Source organism: Excalfactoria chinensis, chromosome 1 (genome assembly GCF_039878825.1).
Source record: "Excalfactoria chinensis isolate bCotChi1 chromosome 1, bCotChi1.hap2, whole genome shotgun sequence".
NCBI classification, from domain to species: Eukaryota; Metazoa; Chordata; class Aves; order Galliformes; family Phasianidae; genus Excalfactoria; species Excalfactoria chinensis.
In genome coordinates this window covers 176,992,259-177,009,992 of record NC_092825.1, presented here as the reverse complement: position 1 = coordinate 177,009,992, position 17,734 = coordinate 176,992,259, and the positions used below count along the sequence as shown (strand labels likewise).

General features: G+C 43.7%; 2 protein-coding genes across 3 annotated transcripts in view; one reads left to right on the top strand and one right to left on the bottom strand.

Moving 5' to 3' along the window:
• The window catches only part of RAB30 (RAB30, member RAS oncogene family), a 43,627-nt gene extending 35,158 nt beyond the window's left edge, over nt 1–8,469 (top strand). The window contains exon 5 of the mRNA XM_072326862.1: nt 73–8,469. Coding sequence (XP_072182963.1) covers nt 73–323 — 251 coding nt within the window. The 3' untranslated portion in view covers nt 324–8,469. The remainder of the gene's footprint in view (nt 1–72) is intronic.
• Nucleotides 8,470–10,238: 1,769 nt separating this feature from the next.
• DDIAS (DNA damage induced apoptosis suppressor) lies at nt 10,239–17,692 on the bottom strand. 2 transcript variants are annotated; one of them, XM_072342698.1, is made up of 6 exons: nt 17,558–17,692; nt 16,811–16,939; nt 15,690–15,851; nt 14,337–14,454; nt 12,558–12,959; nt 10,239–12,467 (listed from the first exon to the last, which is right to left on the bottom strand). In XM_072342698.1, the coding sequence occupies exons 2-6, from the start codon at nt 16,921–16,923 to the stop codon at nt 10,446–10,448; spliced, it is 2,817 nt and encodes a 938-aa protein (XP_072198799.1). In that variant the 5' UTR covers nt 16,924–16,939; nt 17,558–17,692; the 3' UTR covers nt 10,239–10,445. The 2 variants fall into 2 exon arrangements, with proteins under 2 accessions (XP_072198799.1, XP_072198788.1); XM_072342687.1 differs by having other exon boundaries at nt 10,239–12,959.
• Nucleotides 17,693–17,734: the final 42 nt, after the last annotated feature.

Genomic DNA, 17,734 nt, shown 5'->3' with positions numbered 1-17,734 from the left:
TATCCCAAACTTCTGTTTATTTTGTTTTGAAAGTCAAATTAATTTCCTCTCTACAATCTTCTACCAATGCAGGTAATAAGATTGATTTAGCTGATAAGAGGGAGGTCTCCCAGCAGAGAGCGGCGGAGTTCTCCGAGGCGCAGGACATGTACTATCTGGAAACCTCAGCAAAGGAATCAGATAATGTGGAAAAACTCTTCCTGGACTTAGCCTGCCGGCTGATCAGCGAGGCACGGCAGAACACCCTGGTGAACAATGTCTCATCCCCATTGCCGGGAGAGGGTAAAAGTATCAGCTATTTGACTTGCTGTAATTTTAATTGAAGAGCTGGGATGTGATCCCCCATCCGCCATGGGCCCTGAAGATTTTTCACCAGGATTTGTCTCCTCGGAGGGAATTCTGCTTTGACCCATCTGACTTCCTCGCAGTCAGGTCACAGACCTAGAAGCATGGCAGGCTGACAGCTCCAGCTGCATGGCAACGTAGCAGAATATAACATGGTTCACATTTAATTTTTCTTGCAGTCTCTGGAGTGGGTTAGGAGAAAGGAGAGTTGCACAAGAGCTTCATGTGATGCAGAAAATGAGCTATCGCGTTTCCTTCTGGGAGAGATTAGAGCAACCTCTCTTGGGGAAGATTTGGAAGAGGTCAAAATCTCTCTTACAGAACAATGTGTTTGTTCCTTTTTAAAAGAAGAAAAAAAAAGCAACGATGAGCACTGACCCAGGACTATGCTGGCAATCTTGCGGGCTGCCAGCTGAGTGAATTCTTGGGATGTGTATATAGAGTCTTTGTGGAGGAAGGTGTTTGAAATCGTGTTATGTCTCTCATCTACAGGCACTTTCATGGACATGGAATAATAATAATTAAAAAAATGTTATGTATCTCAACATTTCCAAACAGCAGTTTGAGAAGACATGGATACAGCTCAGTTGCTCCCTTTGGTGCTAGCAGTTCAGCAAATATTCCATAGACCAAATGTAGTTTTACTACTTTGCTGTCCTCTGAATGTGTAACCTAGACTGATTAAGAAAAGAACACTAATAAGCACTGTTCATTAAAATCTCATTACCTCTTTTTCTAGGCCTGAACATAGCGAGAAATGACTGTGCTTCTTTGATACCCACTGCAGGATGAAAAGGCTTCCTGAAAATATTAGAAACATGTAACTAAGAAAATGTCCCTCCTCTAATTAGTAATGTCCAAAAGTGAAAAATGCCTTGGGAAGTGTTACTGGCGGAACAGAAGAAGTGCACCAGACATAACCAAAATGTTTTGCGTGCGCTGATTGTGCAGAAGGGTTCAAAGAGAGCACAGTTCAAGTGGCAGCCTGCAATATGTCTGGGTTAAAAATAAAGCTTGTAGATAAAGTTCCCACTGGAAAGGCAGGCATACGATTTTGTAGAGATTTTCTTTTTTTAATGCTAAATGGCATCGTTCTGTTACTGACCCTTCTGGCGATCACCTTATGGAACTGTTCCCTGAGAAGCTCTGGACAGTATCTTCTTGACCTCTCCTCTCTGCTAGAGTAGCTTTCACATTCAGGGCTGTAGAGTCTTTTATTTTACTCGATGCTTAGTGCTCTTAATCTCAGACTCCAGCGTATGTGTAACTATTTAGGCAGTTTCTTTCTACAAAGCCCCTGAAGTGGAAGCGTTACGGAATCTGTTTCACCTTGAGTGCCATATGCGAACGATGCAAATTTACACACTGACTTTAAAGCAGAATTGGACGATATCAAATGCACACACGGGAGATGATTTTTAGAAGTTTGAGTTCGGTTTAGCTGATCCAGGTATATCTCTCCTGACCATTACATGGCTGTGATATGCTGTAATTTAAAGTTAATCACCTTAATATCATTCGGCATTTACTGAAGACTATAACAGAGCTTTTGTATTGACGTAAAAGCTGCCAGTAAGTTCCTCCTGAAAATAATAATAATAATAATAAAAAGAAAAGTAGCATTTTAAAATGCTTTTTCACATTTTCCTGAAAAGATTTCTTTGGGTTGTATCATGGTGTGCCTTTGATCAGTAATGGTGATATATGTATTTGAGAGAGAGGGGATAGTTGTGTCATATGGCCATTTGAAGTATTTTCTTGCTAATTTTATGTCACTTTCTGCTTTCATGATTAGTGCTAAAAATGAAGAAGTAGAAAATGTGGTACAAATCTTGCTTGTCATTGAGGTAAGACTTTGCAAAGTGCTGCTGCAGGCATTACATGTTGGGGAAATATGACTGATGCGCTGGCTTGCACCGGTCCTTTTTGGTCTCTGCTCAGAAAGGTGTGGGGCTTCATGGCTTCTGCTCTTCTGAGTTGTGTGGTACAGCTTACGAGAGCATTGTCTTTCTTGAGCATTCCCCAGGTTGCCAAACACAGCCTGATTTGAGCTTGTTCAGAGACCACCCAATACCAGAACAGCTGCTTCTGCTTATAGCAAGACTCAGGGTGTTACAGATAAGGAAACACTTGAGTAAAAAATCAGTATTACATGTGTTCAGTTTCTAAAAGCTTTTACTCTCCAGATGCTGGGCTTGATAGTATATAATTGAGTAGAGGGGCAGGGCTCTGTGGCCAAGTGAACTGAGGAGGAAGGAGTCTGCCCACTGAAATGCCAGTGGGTTCTTCAGCCTGGCTCCCAAAATCATCAAAGCTGGGCAGGTAAATCTTAGTGAATATCAGTATTGGTGCATTTTCAAATGCTACTTGTGTCATTTCTTGAAGTTGTACTCTAACACATCATTGTGACTGAACAAATCAAATAGAAGAAGCTGCTAATGTTATTTTCTTGAGAATTCTCATGGAGGTTTCCAGAAAGCAGTCTTTTTCGGTCCTTTCCTAACACGTAGATGGCTATTTTGGAGGCTAGCTACCTACCTCCAAGCATTGGTTCTTATTGCTTTGTGCAAGACCTCCACCTCCAGACAGCGATGTGCTCTTCTAGAGCGGTGAAGTGCTGTGGTAGGGCCAATGTTGCTTCTGACTTCTCCAGGGACAAATCTGAAGTGATTCTTTTCAGAGTTAATTCAGTGTAGACTGTTAAGAAATTGAAAGGAAGTGAGGGTGGTTATGTTTGATTTTACAAGGTAATAAGCCAAAGCTGTAGCTTGAAACATGTTGTTTTTTTCTGCAGTTAACAAACACAGTACTTGTTCAAGAGGCGATGTTTTATTGCAGCAGCTCCTTTGAAAGAGTGACGTTTCTCTACCTTCTAATATCCCTCTGGGACATGAAGCCTATCTTTCCATCTAGCACTGAGGACTTATCTTCAGATCTGGTCCTCCGCTGAAGGCTCTGCAATCAGAAGAGGAGCTTTTTCAACTGCTGATGACAACATATGTTGTAGCAGATTGATCAGAGTTGAAAAATTAGAGGAGATATAAGAATACATATCCCAGTTATCTGACAGTCGTTTCTCCAACTCTGACCAGCATCTAGCTGGATGATTGGGTTTTTGAGAGAGCTGTCAGTGAAAGCTTTGTGATGCTCCTTGTGTTGAGTGTCCAAAACCCACACAGAACTGATGCGATGGGCCAAATTTGAGTGGAAATCTTCTTCACTATCAAGAGAGCATGGCATTGCTTTTGGCATAGCGGCAGGGTTTTGATGCTTTTTCAGGGTGGTACACACAGTCATGGTGTAATCTTAGTTCTGGGTGAAAAATGGATATTTATAGTAGTGCCCTAATTAAACCTTTTCTTTAAACATGTTAGCACGTTGAATAGCTCCAAGCAGAAGCCAGTGTTGAATGGCCAACAGGTTTTTGTTTGCTCTTTAGCAAACCTGTTCAGAGAGATTTGTAAAAGCATCTCCTGAAAACTAGGTGGTCTGAGCTCCGTTATCCCATTCAGCTGTTGACTCCCCCAGGATGATGTTGGATAAACCACTGAGTGCTCTGTGCTTTTGCTCGCTCTTTGTGAGGTACTTCCATCAGTATTTTCCTTTAGGCATTTACTGTAACGTGCTGGGAGAAGCCCTGATTCCCTTCTGTTCTTATTCAAGTTCCCCACCAGAGAGCAATTGCTGGGAAAAAAAAAGTCAACACAACAATGTCCTATCTGCCCTACAGAAAAAAAGAGTTTTGGTGGGAAAAAATGAAACTATTGGATGCCTCTTCCTACTTCATATCTCACTTTGATGCGCAGGTAAGTCGCTTGAGCTGCAGTAGGATATGTGTTTGTACTGAATGCTGAATGGCTTTGTGATCGTTATTTAATGAAAACCACATGTAAGGAGTTGCCAGACATGATGCTTTGTTCTTTGCTGTAGGATGCATGAAACAGCCCTTACAATCTGTGAGCCTGCTGGTGCTGTTTGTCTTTTTGGAAATAGCTGTATCAGTAACAGTGGGCTCCCGCTAGTCTACATTTAGTGGCTAATGGCTATTGAATTTCTTCAGCAACGGTAATAATAGCCACAGGCAGAGGTTGACACAGCAGACAGTGATTTGAAAAGAGGGAAAGTCGAAATTAGTGATGCAGAAGCATTGTGGGTGTACATAAGTGGGGCAACATGCTTTCCCCAGCTTTTGCTGGCAAGGGATGCAATTAGTTATAGTCAAACCCACTGGGTTTTGCATTGTTCCTTATCCCAAAGGACTGCTGTTTGTTCAGCTGCTTTTCCACTTGTCCTGTCTTTCCAGCATGAAGAACTGTCTGTAAGTCATGCTGAGATGTTGAGCTGATGTAATTGTGTAGTTGGAGACTGAATTCACTTGGGAAACAGGTGAAATTCTCTGGCTATTAAAGTAGGCTGAGGAAACGTATGGGATGCGCAGTCTTTTGGGGCTGCCATCGTGGCCTGACAGGACTGCAGATGCTATCATAGATAAAACCTGTCCTGGCTGTGGGGCATGCTGGGTATACAGTCCTCTGTGCAAGGGGAGAGAGCTGTGTAGAGCTCAAAAGGTGAGGTGAAGAGATGGTCCTCCTCTTGGGATTTCCTCAGTCCAGTCCTCTTTAAAAATGCAGTTGTGACTTAGATTTTGATTGCTCTGGATTTTAATAAGGGATGCTTTGAATTTGAGTCTTACCTGAGATTCTTCTGCTTTGTTGCTTTCAGTATCCAAGAACCCAATACCTTTGTACCCAGTGCTCCCCCCCAGCGTCTGCCAAGTGGAAGACCTTTTTGAGTTTAAAAGATACTTTGCATTGCTGTTGAGCACACATGGAAACTCTCATAAATATTGGTACTGGTAAGGGCTCACCAGGAAACACATTGGAGCCCAAGAAAACAGTCACTTCTAGCATAATAGAATGGCTTAGGTTGGAAGGGACCCATCCAGTTCCAACTCTGTGGGCAAGTTGCTGCCTACCCTCCAACCTGTCATTGGGCACCTCCAGGGACGGGGCACCCACAGCTTCTCTGGGAAGCCTGTGCCAGGGCCTCACTGCCCTGTGAGTAAAGAATTTCTCCCTGACATCTAATCTAAATGTCCCATTTTTCTTTGGTTTAATGCCATTCCCCCTTCTCCTAACACTATCAAAGTGAAAGGCCAGTGAAAGATGTTATGTCAAAATTTGGCTCTGAAGCCGCCCTCTCTTTCCTTGTATCAAATCTGTCCTCTTGTTGCTGTGGGTAGTAATTGTTCTAGTTGCTGTCCACAAAGAAAGGATTGACATTTTGAAGGACAGAGCTGTTTTCTGCTGGCAGTGAGCAGTGGGGAGCTGCTCGCTTGGCTTCCCACAAGTGGCCAGAGCATCCTAAGGAAAGCAACCCAAAAGGAACCAGTCTTTGAAATGCAATCACCCACTTAAATTGTAGCTAAATGTCCCATAAAGGTTATAGATCTCCCATCTGCCTCCTTTTAGGATTTATCTTGGCCGGGAAAACAGACAGCAGGGTCTGCTGCCTTGCTCTGATTTACCTCACTCACAAGCTGAAAGGACCCAAAGCCTCCTGCTGCCAGGCATGCTATATCTGGCTGAGATGGATGGCCAGCTGTCATCACCCAGGGATGCGATCGCACCCTTTCCCCTCTTGCGAATGAGCTGTAACTTAAACCAGGAGTAAAAAGGAGGCAGAGTTAAGGGTGCTGAGTTTTATCCTCCAAGTTGGGAGTCGTGGATCCAGATCTTACCATGCCCTTCCAAGAATGGAGGAGGTAACTGGGGAAAGATAACACAGGCATAGCTGAAAATGAGATGATAATGACTAAGTTGGACTGGAAATGTAGCTGGAAATCAGCACCCAGATCAAGCTGTGGGTGTCCCTGTTTTTTTTTGCAGGGGAGTTGTACTAGATGGCTGTTAAGGGTCTCTTCCAACTCAAACTATTCTGCAACTCAAGGAAATATCAGTAATGGATTATTCTTGTTTTAGGAGTATAGCAAGGGTTACAAACTCAGCTTTCCTGGCCGTGGATAAACAAGAGCTGGCTGTGCTGTACTCGGGTTGTTTCCACATTAATATCAATCTATTAGCACTTCCTGGATGTGATCGTGTCGTTTGAAGCCATCCTCCTTTTCCATCAGGTTCAGAAGATAATTTTAGCTCTGATTTGTGCTATAATTAAATAACAGTCCCAGGCTGGGGCAGCAGGTGCCACCCGTGCTGCTGCTTTTTCCACCACTCATCCTGGGGGAACGTCCCTGAGGATGTGTTTGTGAGCACACCGCAATAGTGTCCTGCAGAGCATCTGCAGCCTGGCCTGCTTCGCTTCTGCTTGTTTTCTTTCTTGGTTGTTTCCTAATATGTTTGTGACTGTCCTCTCTGTGCTGTGCGGCCTCACCGCCAGCATTGCACCACAACATAAAGACATTAAATGTCCTCAGCAGAGGAGCTGAGGGGAGGCCTGATGGCGGCTGCAGCTCCTCACAGGGAGTGGAAGGGTAGTGCTGAGCTCTGCTCTGTGTGACAGCGACAGGGCCCGAGGGAACGGCATGGGGAAGGGCAGCTGGGGGGGAGATGAGGGGAAGGGTCTGCACCAGAGGGCGGTGGGCATGGAACAGTTCAGGGAGTGTTTGGGCAGCGCTCTCAGACATCGGGTTTGGATATTGGGTGGTCCTGTGTGGAGCCAGGAGTTGGGTTTAATGATCTGCGTGGGTCCCTCTCACCTCGGGATGTTCCTTTTCTCTATAAGTACTCTTACCCTTTCAGAGGATGTGATCAAGGGCTCTCTGGTGTCACATGAATGCAGATGTGGAGCTGGAGGGAAAAACAGTTCCTTAAGCCAACATTCCGGGGGAGAAAAAGCCATCTGATGAAAGCAGGGAGGAGATCTGGTGCTGGTTGCTGTGCTGGCTTTGAGCCTCTCTCTCTCTCTCTCTGGATTCTAGCGGAATAGTTTGAAATGTGCAGTTTTCAGCATAATGAGATGTGCTGCAGCTATGTCACATCCCTTTCATTCCCCACAGCTGTTTACAAAAGAAAAACAAATAACTCAGCCTGCTGGGATGGGAGCAGCTGCAGTCACTCAGCTGTCAGCGCGGGACAGGCCTTTCTGCTCCGCTTTTATTTCCACTTCACTCCGTTCTGCTGCGCACATTTGGCTCTTCTGTGAATTTACAGATTATGAGGGTTTTTTTTTTTCCCCAGCTGCCTTTGATCTGTACTGAAAGACGCACCCAGATCTGCTCTGAATCCATTAATACGTTGAGTAGGCATTTTAATTTTCTGTTTCCTGGTTTGTTTCCTTTTGTCGTGTTACCGAACTGACAAATTCTCCGTACTCTGCCTCATGTTTGGCTTTTTAAGTCTAAAGCGTTTCCCCTCTCCTGAAAAGCTATGATAACTCCTAGCCAACTTATCGAGGTGTTTTCACTTCCACGGGAGAAAAACTGAGTTGCTCTCAGTGTTGATTACTACCAAATCAATCCTGGAGCATGTAATTCTTTTTACACCGCAAACAAAGTACATTTTATACCATCACCTGCAGCTTGAATTGTAGTTTAGAAGCCTGCTGAAGCCCTAAAAGCTGCATTTTATTTGCAGCTCCCATGCCAGTGAGATGACAGCATTAAAGGAATTTCCTGGGCTGGAGCTTTTCCCACACATTTGGCCATCTTGCAAAGACCCGCTGTCTTTCCCCCCCCCCTCCCTCGACAATAGTGAATTTAGCACAATGTACAGAATTCTAGCAAGAACCCTGATTGCTCAAAGGCCCTGAACACGTGGCCAGAAGGATGAGGAGCGGACACACTTCTTGCTGATCAAGCACAACTGTTTCAGTAGAGAGAACGCATTGCACTCGGTCGGGCCCTTGATGTTGGGTCGCTGGGATAGCACTGCCTTAAGGGAGGTGTTAGAGGTCACCAAACTGGGAGTCGTGGGCTGTCGGAAGCATTGGACCTGTCTGTTTATTTCCAAGTTCTCGTTTTCAAGTGTGGTACAGTGGGGTTGAGAAAGGAATGTATTTTGGATGACCATGATGATGAATGTATGATGCTTCATGTTTATTTGTTACGTCCTTTTTATACTTAGAAATCGCTGACATCTGTATCTGTATGTAAATAAATGTTTAATCCTTTCCAGCTGGTGTTTAAAGTGTCTGATTTGATTGATTTTTGTTAGCTTTGATCTGCAAAGCAAAGCTGCTTTTAACATAGATACGAGACAAAGTGATGCCCTTTAGGACGTGACTTAATTCAGATCTACAACCGCTGAAGATTCTGCTCCAGTTCAGCAGCCTGCAGCACTCACAGCAATGGCAGAGGTACAGCTGTCATCCATGGGAGCAATGTCCCTTTGCACCAGAGCAGCAGAAAGGAATCTGTTTCCAATCAAGATTGTTCACAGCCGCGTTGGAAACACCAAGGAAGTGCCCATCGCAGTCACTAGAGGGTGGTGTTCTGCAGAGGGAGTGACCTGGAGTCATGGCAAACAGGCTGCTGGTCCAACTCCTGCCCTAGCAGGGATGCTGGGCCTGCATGGATGGAGGCCATGTTTGAGCTGGCTCATGTTCTTTGTCCTAATGTTTTGTTTGGTTTATAATGCTAGTTCTTCAGCTCTCACCTTACTCTTCATGCCCACAGCTGGACTTCCCTCATAATCAGCCTTTCTTGGGTGGAAAGGGCCCCCACTGAGAACACCTCCCATTTTAAGCCTTCAGCCTTTTGGTCAACATATAAAGTTTGCCCTCAGACTCATCCTGAGGATCGGATGTCTCCCTTCTGCTCACACTTGTGCTGAGAAATGAGCTGTGAAGCTTGAAGTCACCATGTGTCTTTTATTGCCCCTTCCACTGACTCTGAAGGTCTTTCCTTAGTAAATGGCCGGTGCGAGTGCTGGGCCATCTGCTCCATGTTTCTCCAGGAAGCAATAAAACAGGAAAAGGTATTTGGAGAGAGAAAAGTTGCTGCAAGCTTCTAGGTAGGAACTGGAAATGCAGGAGGAATACAGAGGCTTCCAACAACAAAAGAACAACCTGCACGGGGGGAGAAATGCTCCATCTTCATGCCTACACATCCTTCCTCCAAAGCATGTGGGGCACTCAGCCCTGATGCGAGCTCTCTGCCCAGGGTCTGACACACAGTGGAACTTCTTGGCCTCACTGGTGTGCAGCCCTCCTGCATAAAACAGAAGGCTCTGACAGTTCTGCCTTCACTTCAGTGGTATCTTAGAGACAGTTCTATCTGAAAATCTAGTCTTGATTTATGGCTTTCTAATCTTAGGGTATCAACCATGGACCTGGTGGGGTTTTTTTAGCTTTATTACCTTCCGAGTTAAACATGCTGTATTTCACTTCTTTTTTTCTGTCTTTTTTTCCCCCCCCCACACAATTAAGTCATATCAGCTTGTACCAAAGCTACTGCTTTCTGTAGTATGGGGATACATTTACCGCTGAAGAAACAAAGTCATGCTGGGTGAAGCATTTCACGCCAAGGCGCTGTCAGGTAGACGAAGCAGAAGTTCTGGCAGTGGTTTAATGCTAGATGCATCAGATCTGGCAGATCATTCCACTAAGATCAAACCCCCGTGGTAAAGTGGGTGTTAGTCCAGTTCACCACAAGCAAGCACTTCAAGAGCCCAGAGATATCATACGTTCGTATCTTGTAGGAGGCTGCAGTTTTAAGCATATAATTTATTCCTTAGGATATCAATCTCTTGAAAACTTTCAGTGGTGTCTTCCCTGTGCCGATAGGAGTAATGCTTTCTTTCCCTTCATTTCTTCTGCGTAAATTCTTTTGCCTTTTCTAGACAGGCTGTTTCCTCACTCTTTTGCGGAAGAGTGGATGCTGAAAAACACCTCACCTACACCTGAACTTGAAGCAAATGAGACACCTTCACAAATGCTCACACATTTACGTAAGTCTTTATTGCATTGCTCTGAGTTAATTTACAACAAAAATAAAGGAACTGCAGAATTCTCTTTTCCTCATCTGTGAGGTGCAAAGCTCTGCAAATAAATACAATTAATCTTGGGAAGACATATGCCAAAAGGCATATAAACAATATGATTGTTTTTAAATAGTTCTTTCATCCAACTGAGTGATAGAAATATCATTGTTTAGGGCGCTGTGCTTGGAAGAACAACTCAGGAGACCAGCCTGTTGCCCCTTCCATTGAAACCCCTGAATAATTTGCATGTGAGCAGAGATTCTTTCCTTCTGAAGAAGAACAGCTTTCCAGGACCGTGTCATTTAAAAACAAAGCCTTGGTAATACCTGCAGACACAGGAGTTGTTAGAACCGTGGCTGTATTTACAGAGTCCAATCTCTCACTCCTGAAGCAGGTGTCTCTTTCAGCGTTCTCTTTGTTTCCAGAAGTAGGGTTCCTGTCAGCATGCTCACAGGTCAATTGTGAATCCCAGCTAACTGGTTTTATGCTTAAAGATGCAGTTGGTTTAAATCTCTTGTTTGCAGATCGAGGGATCCACTCCTCAAAACTGCCAGGTGACTGGCTGTCACGGAACTGCTGTGGAATGGAGCTCCTACCTTCTGTGTCTTCACTGCTACTCAGCCTTTCACGTTTCACCAGCCTGCCAGTAAGCTGCTGTAACAGAGTGTTTTGAAAGGAAGATCTGGATCGCTTGCGTTTGGAATGGATTTTAGTGGGGCTTTCAGGGGTGAATGGGGTGATAGAAGGGCTGTGTTCCCCAGCAGGCCACAGCTTTTGGAGAGGTTTTGCCACAGGAGTTGACTCTGAATAAGGAACAAAGTCTTGAGCACTAAAGGTATTGCAGACTGAATCACAAAAGGAGCACGTTACTGGTGTACTGTGCTTACGAAAGGCAAGAGGGGTTCTCTGTAGGGAGGATGTCTGTTTTGAACTGTTACAGGAAACATCTCCAGGAAAAAGCACCAATCTGGGAGTTGCGACCTTTTCTGACAAAGGATCTTCCTGTATCAAAGAGTTACACGACTTACTTAAGGATTCTGCAGTTTTTGCTCCTTCACTTGCATTCACATCAAAGAGATCAGCAGAAGCATTGTAGCTCCCTTCAGGGCAGCTACCGTTCCAAATCACCTCTCTCTTGTTTATACTTTTGAAAGCATATTCATGTAGCTCTGTCAATGGTCTTAATTCTCTTTCATGTATCCTTCCTATATCACTGGGAGTTGCTGGACTAGAGTCCCATGCCCCTATGAATGTAAGATCTTTTCTTCGGTTTGGTGTACAAGAAGAATTTTCGCTACCAGCTAAACAGCTGTCATGTGCAGAATGCACACAGGTGGCTCTCTTGCTCCTTTGTAAACAAGTTTCTTCATGTTCAGCAGAACAACGTGGGCTGATAAAAGAACAGGCTGACTTTGAAACTTCAGCATTTGCTTCTTTGGACTGTCTGCTTCTTTTGGAAGCAGAAGTCTCAAATGTAACTTGCAGGGAATGTGAGGGAGTAAGTAGATGAGGGTGAGGTATAAAGCAAGATGCTCCCCATTCCTTGTCAGCTGAAGATAAAATGCTACTGAAAGAGCTATGCTGCAACACCTCATCACTCAGAGGGTTTGGACTGGCCTTTAGACAAGCAGATTTGCTCTCCCAACTGTCTTTCCCTGATGATGGCAAGAACCTCCCCGATACTTCAGGTAAGGCACCCGCTGCTGGGGTTTGCCTGGGATGAGATTTGTTATGACTTATACTCAACTTTCTACTTTCAAGAAGGCCACATTTACCTGCATCAAGATTAGGTGATGTCACAAAACTCTTACGTTCTATTCTGGATAAAAATTCATTTAGGCTTTCTGAGAATGGGAGCTCATCCCAAAGCACTGAGTCTGTCTGAGATACTCCAGTTAGATTTACGTGATTGGAAGCTGAGGTATGTCCCCAGTAAAAAAGCGACTTTGGGGATTTTTCTTGGCAAGAATAATTTCCACTATTAGTCTTTGGGTAAAGGATTTTTGATCCCAAATCCAAGGGATTTTCTAACAACTGTGAACTGCTTTGAAGTGAACACTCAGTCTTTGAAGAAGAACTCCTCTCTAATTTATCAGTGGCAGAGAGTCTGTCAGCTTGACTAGGCTGTGAACTTAATTCATTCTCCTCTTCTTTATTCCCTTCCTTCACTGGAGAGCTGCAAAACTGTGAATCCAAAAGGGTTTGATTGTTAAGGCTTACACTGTGTGATTCTGCAGACACAGACCTCCCTTCCTCTTCATGCTGTTCACTCACCAGCTTTCCCACTTCCAGAGAGGGAAAATCTTCTGCTGTTACCCAAGCAACAGATGAAGTCAGGCTGAAGGATTGCTGCCAGGACCCTAAAAAACTTTCTCTGCCACTAGATTGAGCAAAACAGGAATTTCTGCTCAAAACAGACAAGCTGCTGAGTTCACTGACAGATTCATCTACCAAAGCTGAAGATGCATCAGGTAAGTATGAGCTGTTATTATTGTTCCTGAATTTCACAGACTGCAGGAGCCGACTGAAGTAGCTGATAACAGTAAAGCCAGTAACAGCAGCGTTTGGCAGGAAGATCTGGCAAGCTATAAGGTTTTTTGTACCTCTATTAATTCTGGAACAGTTTTGCAAGATGCTGCTGGCAGCAGAACATGCTCCATCTTCACTTCCATAACCCTGAGGAAGGAAAGGAAAAAATAAATAGCATAGTGCTTTGTTTTAAGACAGAAAACAATAATTAAGGCATGTCTTCTAAGTCAGGCTTAAATGCAGGTCTCCCTTTTTAGTCAGAAATGCAGGGAAGGGAAGACAAAACGGTCTGTCACACAGACCATAACTCTCTGGGAAATAAGCACTGGCAAAGGCTACAAAGGGCATCACAGTATGAGGTATTTGCCTTGTTGCAACTATGCAGAGTTTTGGAGCTAGAAAAATGACCATGAATTCTAAGGAAGGACTTCACAGACATTTTCTTCCTCCTATTAGGGCAGCGGGTGCTCCAGCGCCTCCTCCAGAGCAATTCTGTGCAAGTGACCAGCTGCCTAATGCCAGCACTCTTCTTTTATCTAGGAGGCACTGCACGGTACTTGAAGCAAAACGTCCTGCTACCGGATACACAGCTTGGCAACTCAGCTATCAAAGCCAGCGTGGTATTTTCTATGTGCTACCTCAGCCTATTGTGTTCAAGAAACATTTAGATGTTGTACTAAGGGATATGGTTTAGTGGGAAACTACTGGCGGTAGGTGGGTGGTTGGACTGGATGATCTTGTAGCATATACATTCAGGCCATGTGCATGGAAGAGTAGCAACGAGGTTATTGATATGTGGAATTATTTCTCATATCTTTAAAGGCATCAATCAGAGAGGCAGTGAATGGCTACAGTAAGAAATATAACCCATAAAGTCCCCAAACTTCCATTGCTTATGCACAACATGAGGAGAATCTCAGCTCAGGTACAACAAGGCTTGTATCTATGGGAGATGGAAAACACCAGTGCCAGGTATGCTTTATAATATGGAGAATTCTCAAGAGCACCACTTGAAATGAACTTAAAATACAGTTCCCATGTAAATATTACTAAGAACTAATATTTCCATGTCTGTTAAGCACATGGACAAACCACAGGTGCATATGCTGAGCAGCTGTACTTTATCAGCATTTTTAAAGACTCTTAAACTCAGAAATGTTAAAATGCTGTGAAGGGATGTGTGCATTTCCCCACATTTTAGAAACCAGGAGACAATGCAGCGTGGAAGAAATCTGTTTTATGATTGAATTACAAAGAAATCTGCTTTATGATTGAATTACAAAGAACTCTGCTTTATGATTAAACTGCACATTTTGTTTCACTTCTTTTTTTTTTTAATATCCTGATTGCAAGCTCTTACTGACACACACGGGAGCTGGCCTTGCAGAGTAATCCCCATACACAGGCCCCACATTTTCTCCTCAGAATAACAGCATTCCAAAAAGACGTCTTGTTTATGGCTCTAGCTGGATGCAAGCTAATGAAAAACCTCAACACAAGAGAGTAACGTGGATTAAAAATTACCTTCACTCCAAATATAAATCTTTTTCCAATGAAACAGGTTTCAACTGCTTGAACTAACGCTCCTGGAGATGCAGCTTTGTTTGTTTCTCCTGACAGCTGATTAAAGTCTTGAATACACCTTGAGTAAAAACACACAGAGAAGTAATGTACCAGAGGAAGCCTTACATAGCAGTATAGCTGTAGTACAGGTAGAACTATGGGTAGCAACTGTGTTAGCATCAACTAAAAAGAATGAAACAGGCAATTGTGAGCCTTTAAATTGTTGAGCTCATTTCATTTATCACAATGAAATAAAGTAAAACTACTTCAATAGTTTATTATACTTATAATCTTTGAGTGTTCTTTGTGTGTCTCCAATTTCTGTATCAGCACAACTGTACTGAGGGACATGGTTTAGTGGGGAAATACAGGTGACAGGTGGATGGTTGGACTGGATGACCTTGGAGGTCTTTTCCAACCTTGGTGATTCTATGATTTATGTTTTACAGCGCTGTTATATATGCTGCTATTTCTTATCCATCCGTTCTGCCTAGACATTTACAGAGATGGCAGCACCTATATTAAGATACGCAAATAGTTTCGGTGTTCACGGTAGCACAGCAATCTGGCATAGAATGGCAACCATAAGAATATTAATTATATTAATATGAAAATTATAAAGCATTCATCTGTGACCAAACGATAACACAGGTCAGTGGGAAACAACATACAGAAACGAGCAGCAAATGTATCTGAGTATCTTACTGCAACAGTTTCACCTATCAGAAAGTCTTGATAATGTGGGTGATCAGGCCGCAAGGACAAACAGCCCTTCTTAGAAATCCCTTGTTGCATAAGGAATAACTGTGTTGTTTTTTTTTCCTTTAATACAACCAGCTTTACACCTTTTTGTTAACCCAAGCTGTAAAGCAAATAAAGAAGAAACAAACAAAAATAACAACCCTGAGGCTCTATGTTTACCATAAGAGTTTTCTTTTGAAATCCTGAGGAAAAATTATGTTTAGTACCCTGGACAATGCAATTTACTTTTGATGAAGAAAATTCCATCTTGTCACATTTAGGAGGCAGGACCCAAGCAAGAAGCCCAACCAATAAAACTGTGACATTTAAATTGTCTTCAATGGATCAGTAGAGGATCTTCTACGTAGAAGTAATCCATCTCAAAACATCAAGCTTTCAGAAGGAAACCAAATGTGAGCACATTCTCAAGGTGTCTGGTACCTGGGAAATGCTGGCAGGGAGCACTTCAGCAGCTTCTTTCTACTCGCCTTCCCATCACCCATGCTCATCTTAATTGCTTTTTGGCTGAAGAAAAAGCAGTGGCTATACAGTTAAAAGCAATTAATTCCTTACCTCTGCAGATTTCCTGCAGTGATGCCAAAGAATGGATCTAAGCAACTTCCAAACACAGTAATGTCAAACAAATCATTAGTGTCAGCAATCTTTAGGGACAATCTGTATCTGTAGCTTGCTTCTTCAGCTTCACCTGTGCAGCCACATTTAAGACAGTTAAACCTGACAGAAGAGAGTAAAAGAATAAAAGAAGCCTGAATACATGAACTTCTGTTAATCACTGCTGAGGTACGAACTTATCTGCAGTTGTAAGTACTATTGAAATAACGGGTAAAATATTCCATTACAAATTTTATGATGTTTTTTCTCATTCTTGAGGCATTAGTGTTGCCATCGGCTCAGCAAGAGGCCTGTGTTGCTACAGAATCCCCATAGCTTCTTTATTAATAGATTTATTAAATGCTAGCCTGATGTCAATTCAGAGATACAGTGGGCTCAGAATGACCTTTGGAGGAGTCAATTTGAATTCCTTAGCATCTGCCTCTGTTTTGTCCTCTTCTGCATTTCTTCTTTCTATAGCTTTAGCATAAAACCTAGATTTAAAAAGATTACAAGGAAACAGCTCAGTTGCACGTTCAATTTCAGCGTGTGAAACAACAGATATTCTTACTTTGCAAAGCCAGCTCCTTTCATTTTGTGCTGATATTCACTGACTTATTCTCCTCTATGCATCATTAATTTGACATAACAGTGGGGGAAACATGAAAGCTTGCATGTTTCCAGACACACAATAAGCAGAAGTGGCTTAGAGGACTGGACAACGCATTGAACATACAGAGCGACAAGAAATAAAAGGTAGGGTTTGACTTACAGGCTCTTTCAGGTAGTGCCTTCTAATCTAGGAACAGCACAGAAGAACTGAGCTGCAGAGGATGCAATTGGAAGCTATTAACATACATCATTCATTCTCCTACACTGTCTTTCAGTATTGCATGGCACTTAACACAACGGAAGGCCTGATGCATAACCGTCTCCAAACTGCTGCAGGAATATAAAGAAACCCAAGTCGCACTGATTTCACCGATTTCTTTGATCGCTCAATTATTTGGTAACATATTGTTCAGACCTGAGACCTCCCAGGCCTCTGACTGTTAACAGGACACATGAGATACAGGACATACCTCCTGGAGTCCAGGATCAGCCTCGACAAGCAGCTCTGACAAGCAGGGTAGATGAAGCAGGAGTTCTGGATGGAAATGACAGAGGCAGCCAAGAGTCGTCTTGCACTACTCATGTGCTCACTGGATCACCTGAAACAGGGAAGCCAAAGCGGCTCATTGAGTTCTCATGTTCTCAGATGTTCATATAGGCTGCTTTTAGCCGGGTTTTAGCTTTGAAAGGCAACCCTCAGGAAACAACGATCTCTGTTGAACATCAGCTCTGTTCAGACATGTACCACCAGCCCCCACACTTTAAAAGAGGTGAAGATACATCATACGAAGCAAACATTCACGACGTTTATATGCTGTTTCAGCTAAACCATTTAAGAACCAAACCAAAGAAATACCATATGGAGACCATAAAAATACCCATATAGAGGCTACAAAAGAAATGCCACTCAGCTGTTTCACAGGGGAGCTCTTGCTTTAACGATGCTCTATGATACTATCTGTGATGTACGTTCAGGACAACGCAGCTGATATAAAAGCAGACTCAAGTGCTGAACACAGCTGAGCTTCCTTTGCTTTTCACATAGTGAGAGGTGGGAGGTGGGGAGCAACATTTCCGTCTCCCCGCAGGTTATACCAGGGGGTCCCTTCAGAGCAACAGAGCCAACACTCCGCAGTGCCTGCTGCCCTCTGGCGTGCAGAAACAAACACACGCGTACGGACCTCACGCTGCTATGTTTACCTTAAGGACTTTCTTACCGGAACGAGGGCTCCTCCACCTCCCCAGCAGCCCTCAGGGTGGCACAGATGGCGAAGGCCGGAATGCGACCGCCATGACCGCGCTGCAGCATCGGACACCGCAGCACCGCGCCTCCCTAACAGAGGAGAACCCGGAAGTGGTTTGTCGCTAAGGGCCGTTGCTAGGGGGCGGGGAGC

Bases quoted from the DNA above. Each gene is read 5' to 3' on its own strand.
- DDIAS (XM_072342687.1), bottom strand. From the start codon at position 16,923: ATGAGTAGTGCAAGACGACTCTTGGCTGCCTCTGTCATTTCCATCCAG. The intron at 15,852-16,810 runs GTATGTCCTGTA...CTCTTCTGTCAG, and splicing joins CTGATCCTGGACTCCAGGAG to GTTTAACTGTCTTAAATGTG. The intron at 12,960-14,336 runs GTAATTTTTAAT...TTCCTTCCTCAG, and splicing joins GATTTATATTTGGAGTGAAG to GGTTATGGAAGTGAAGATGG.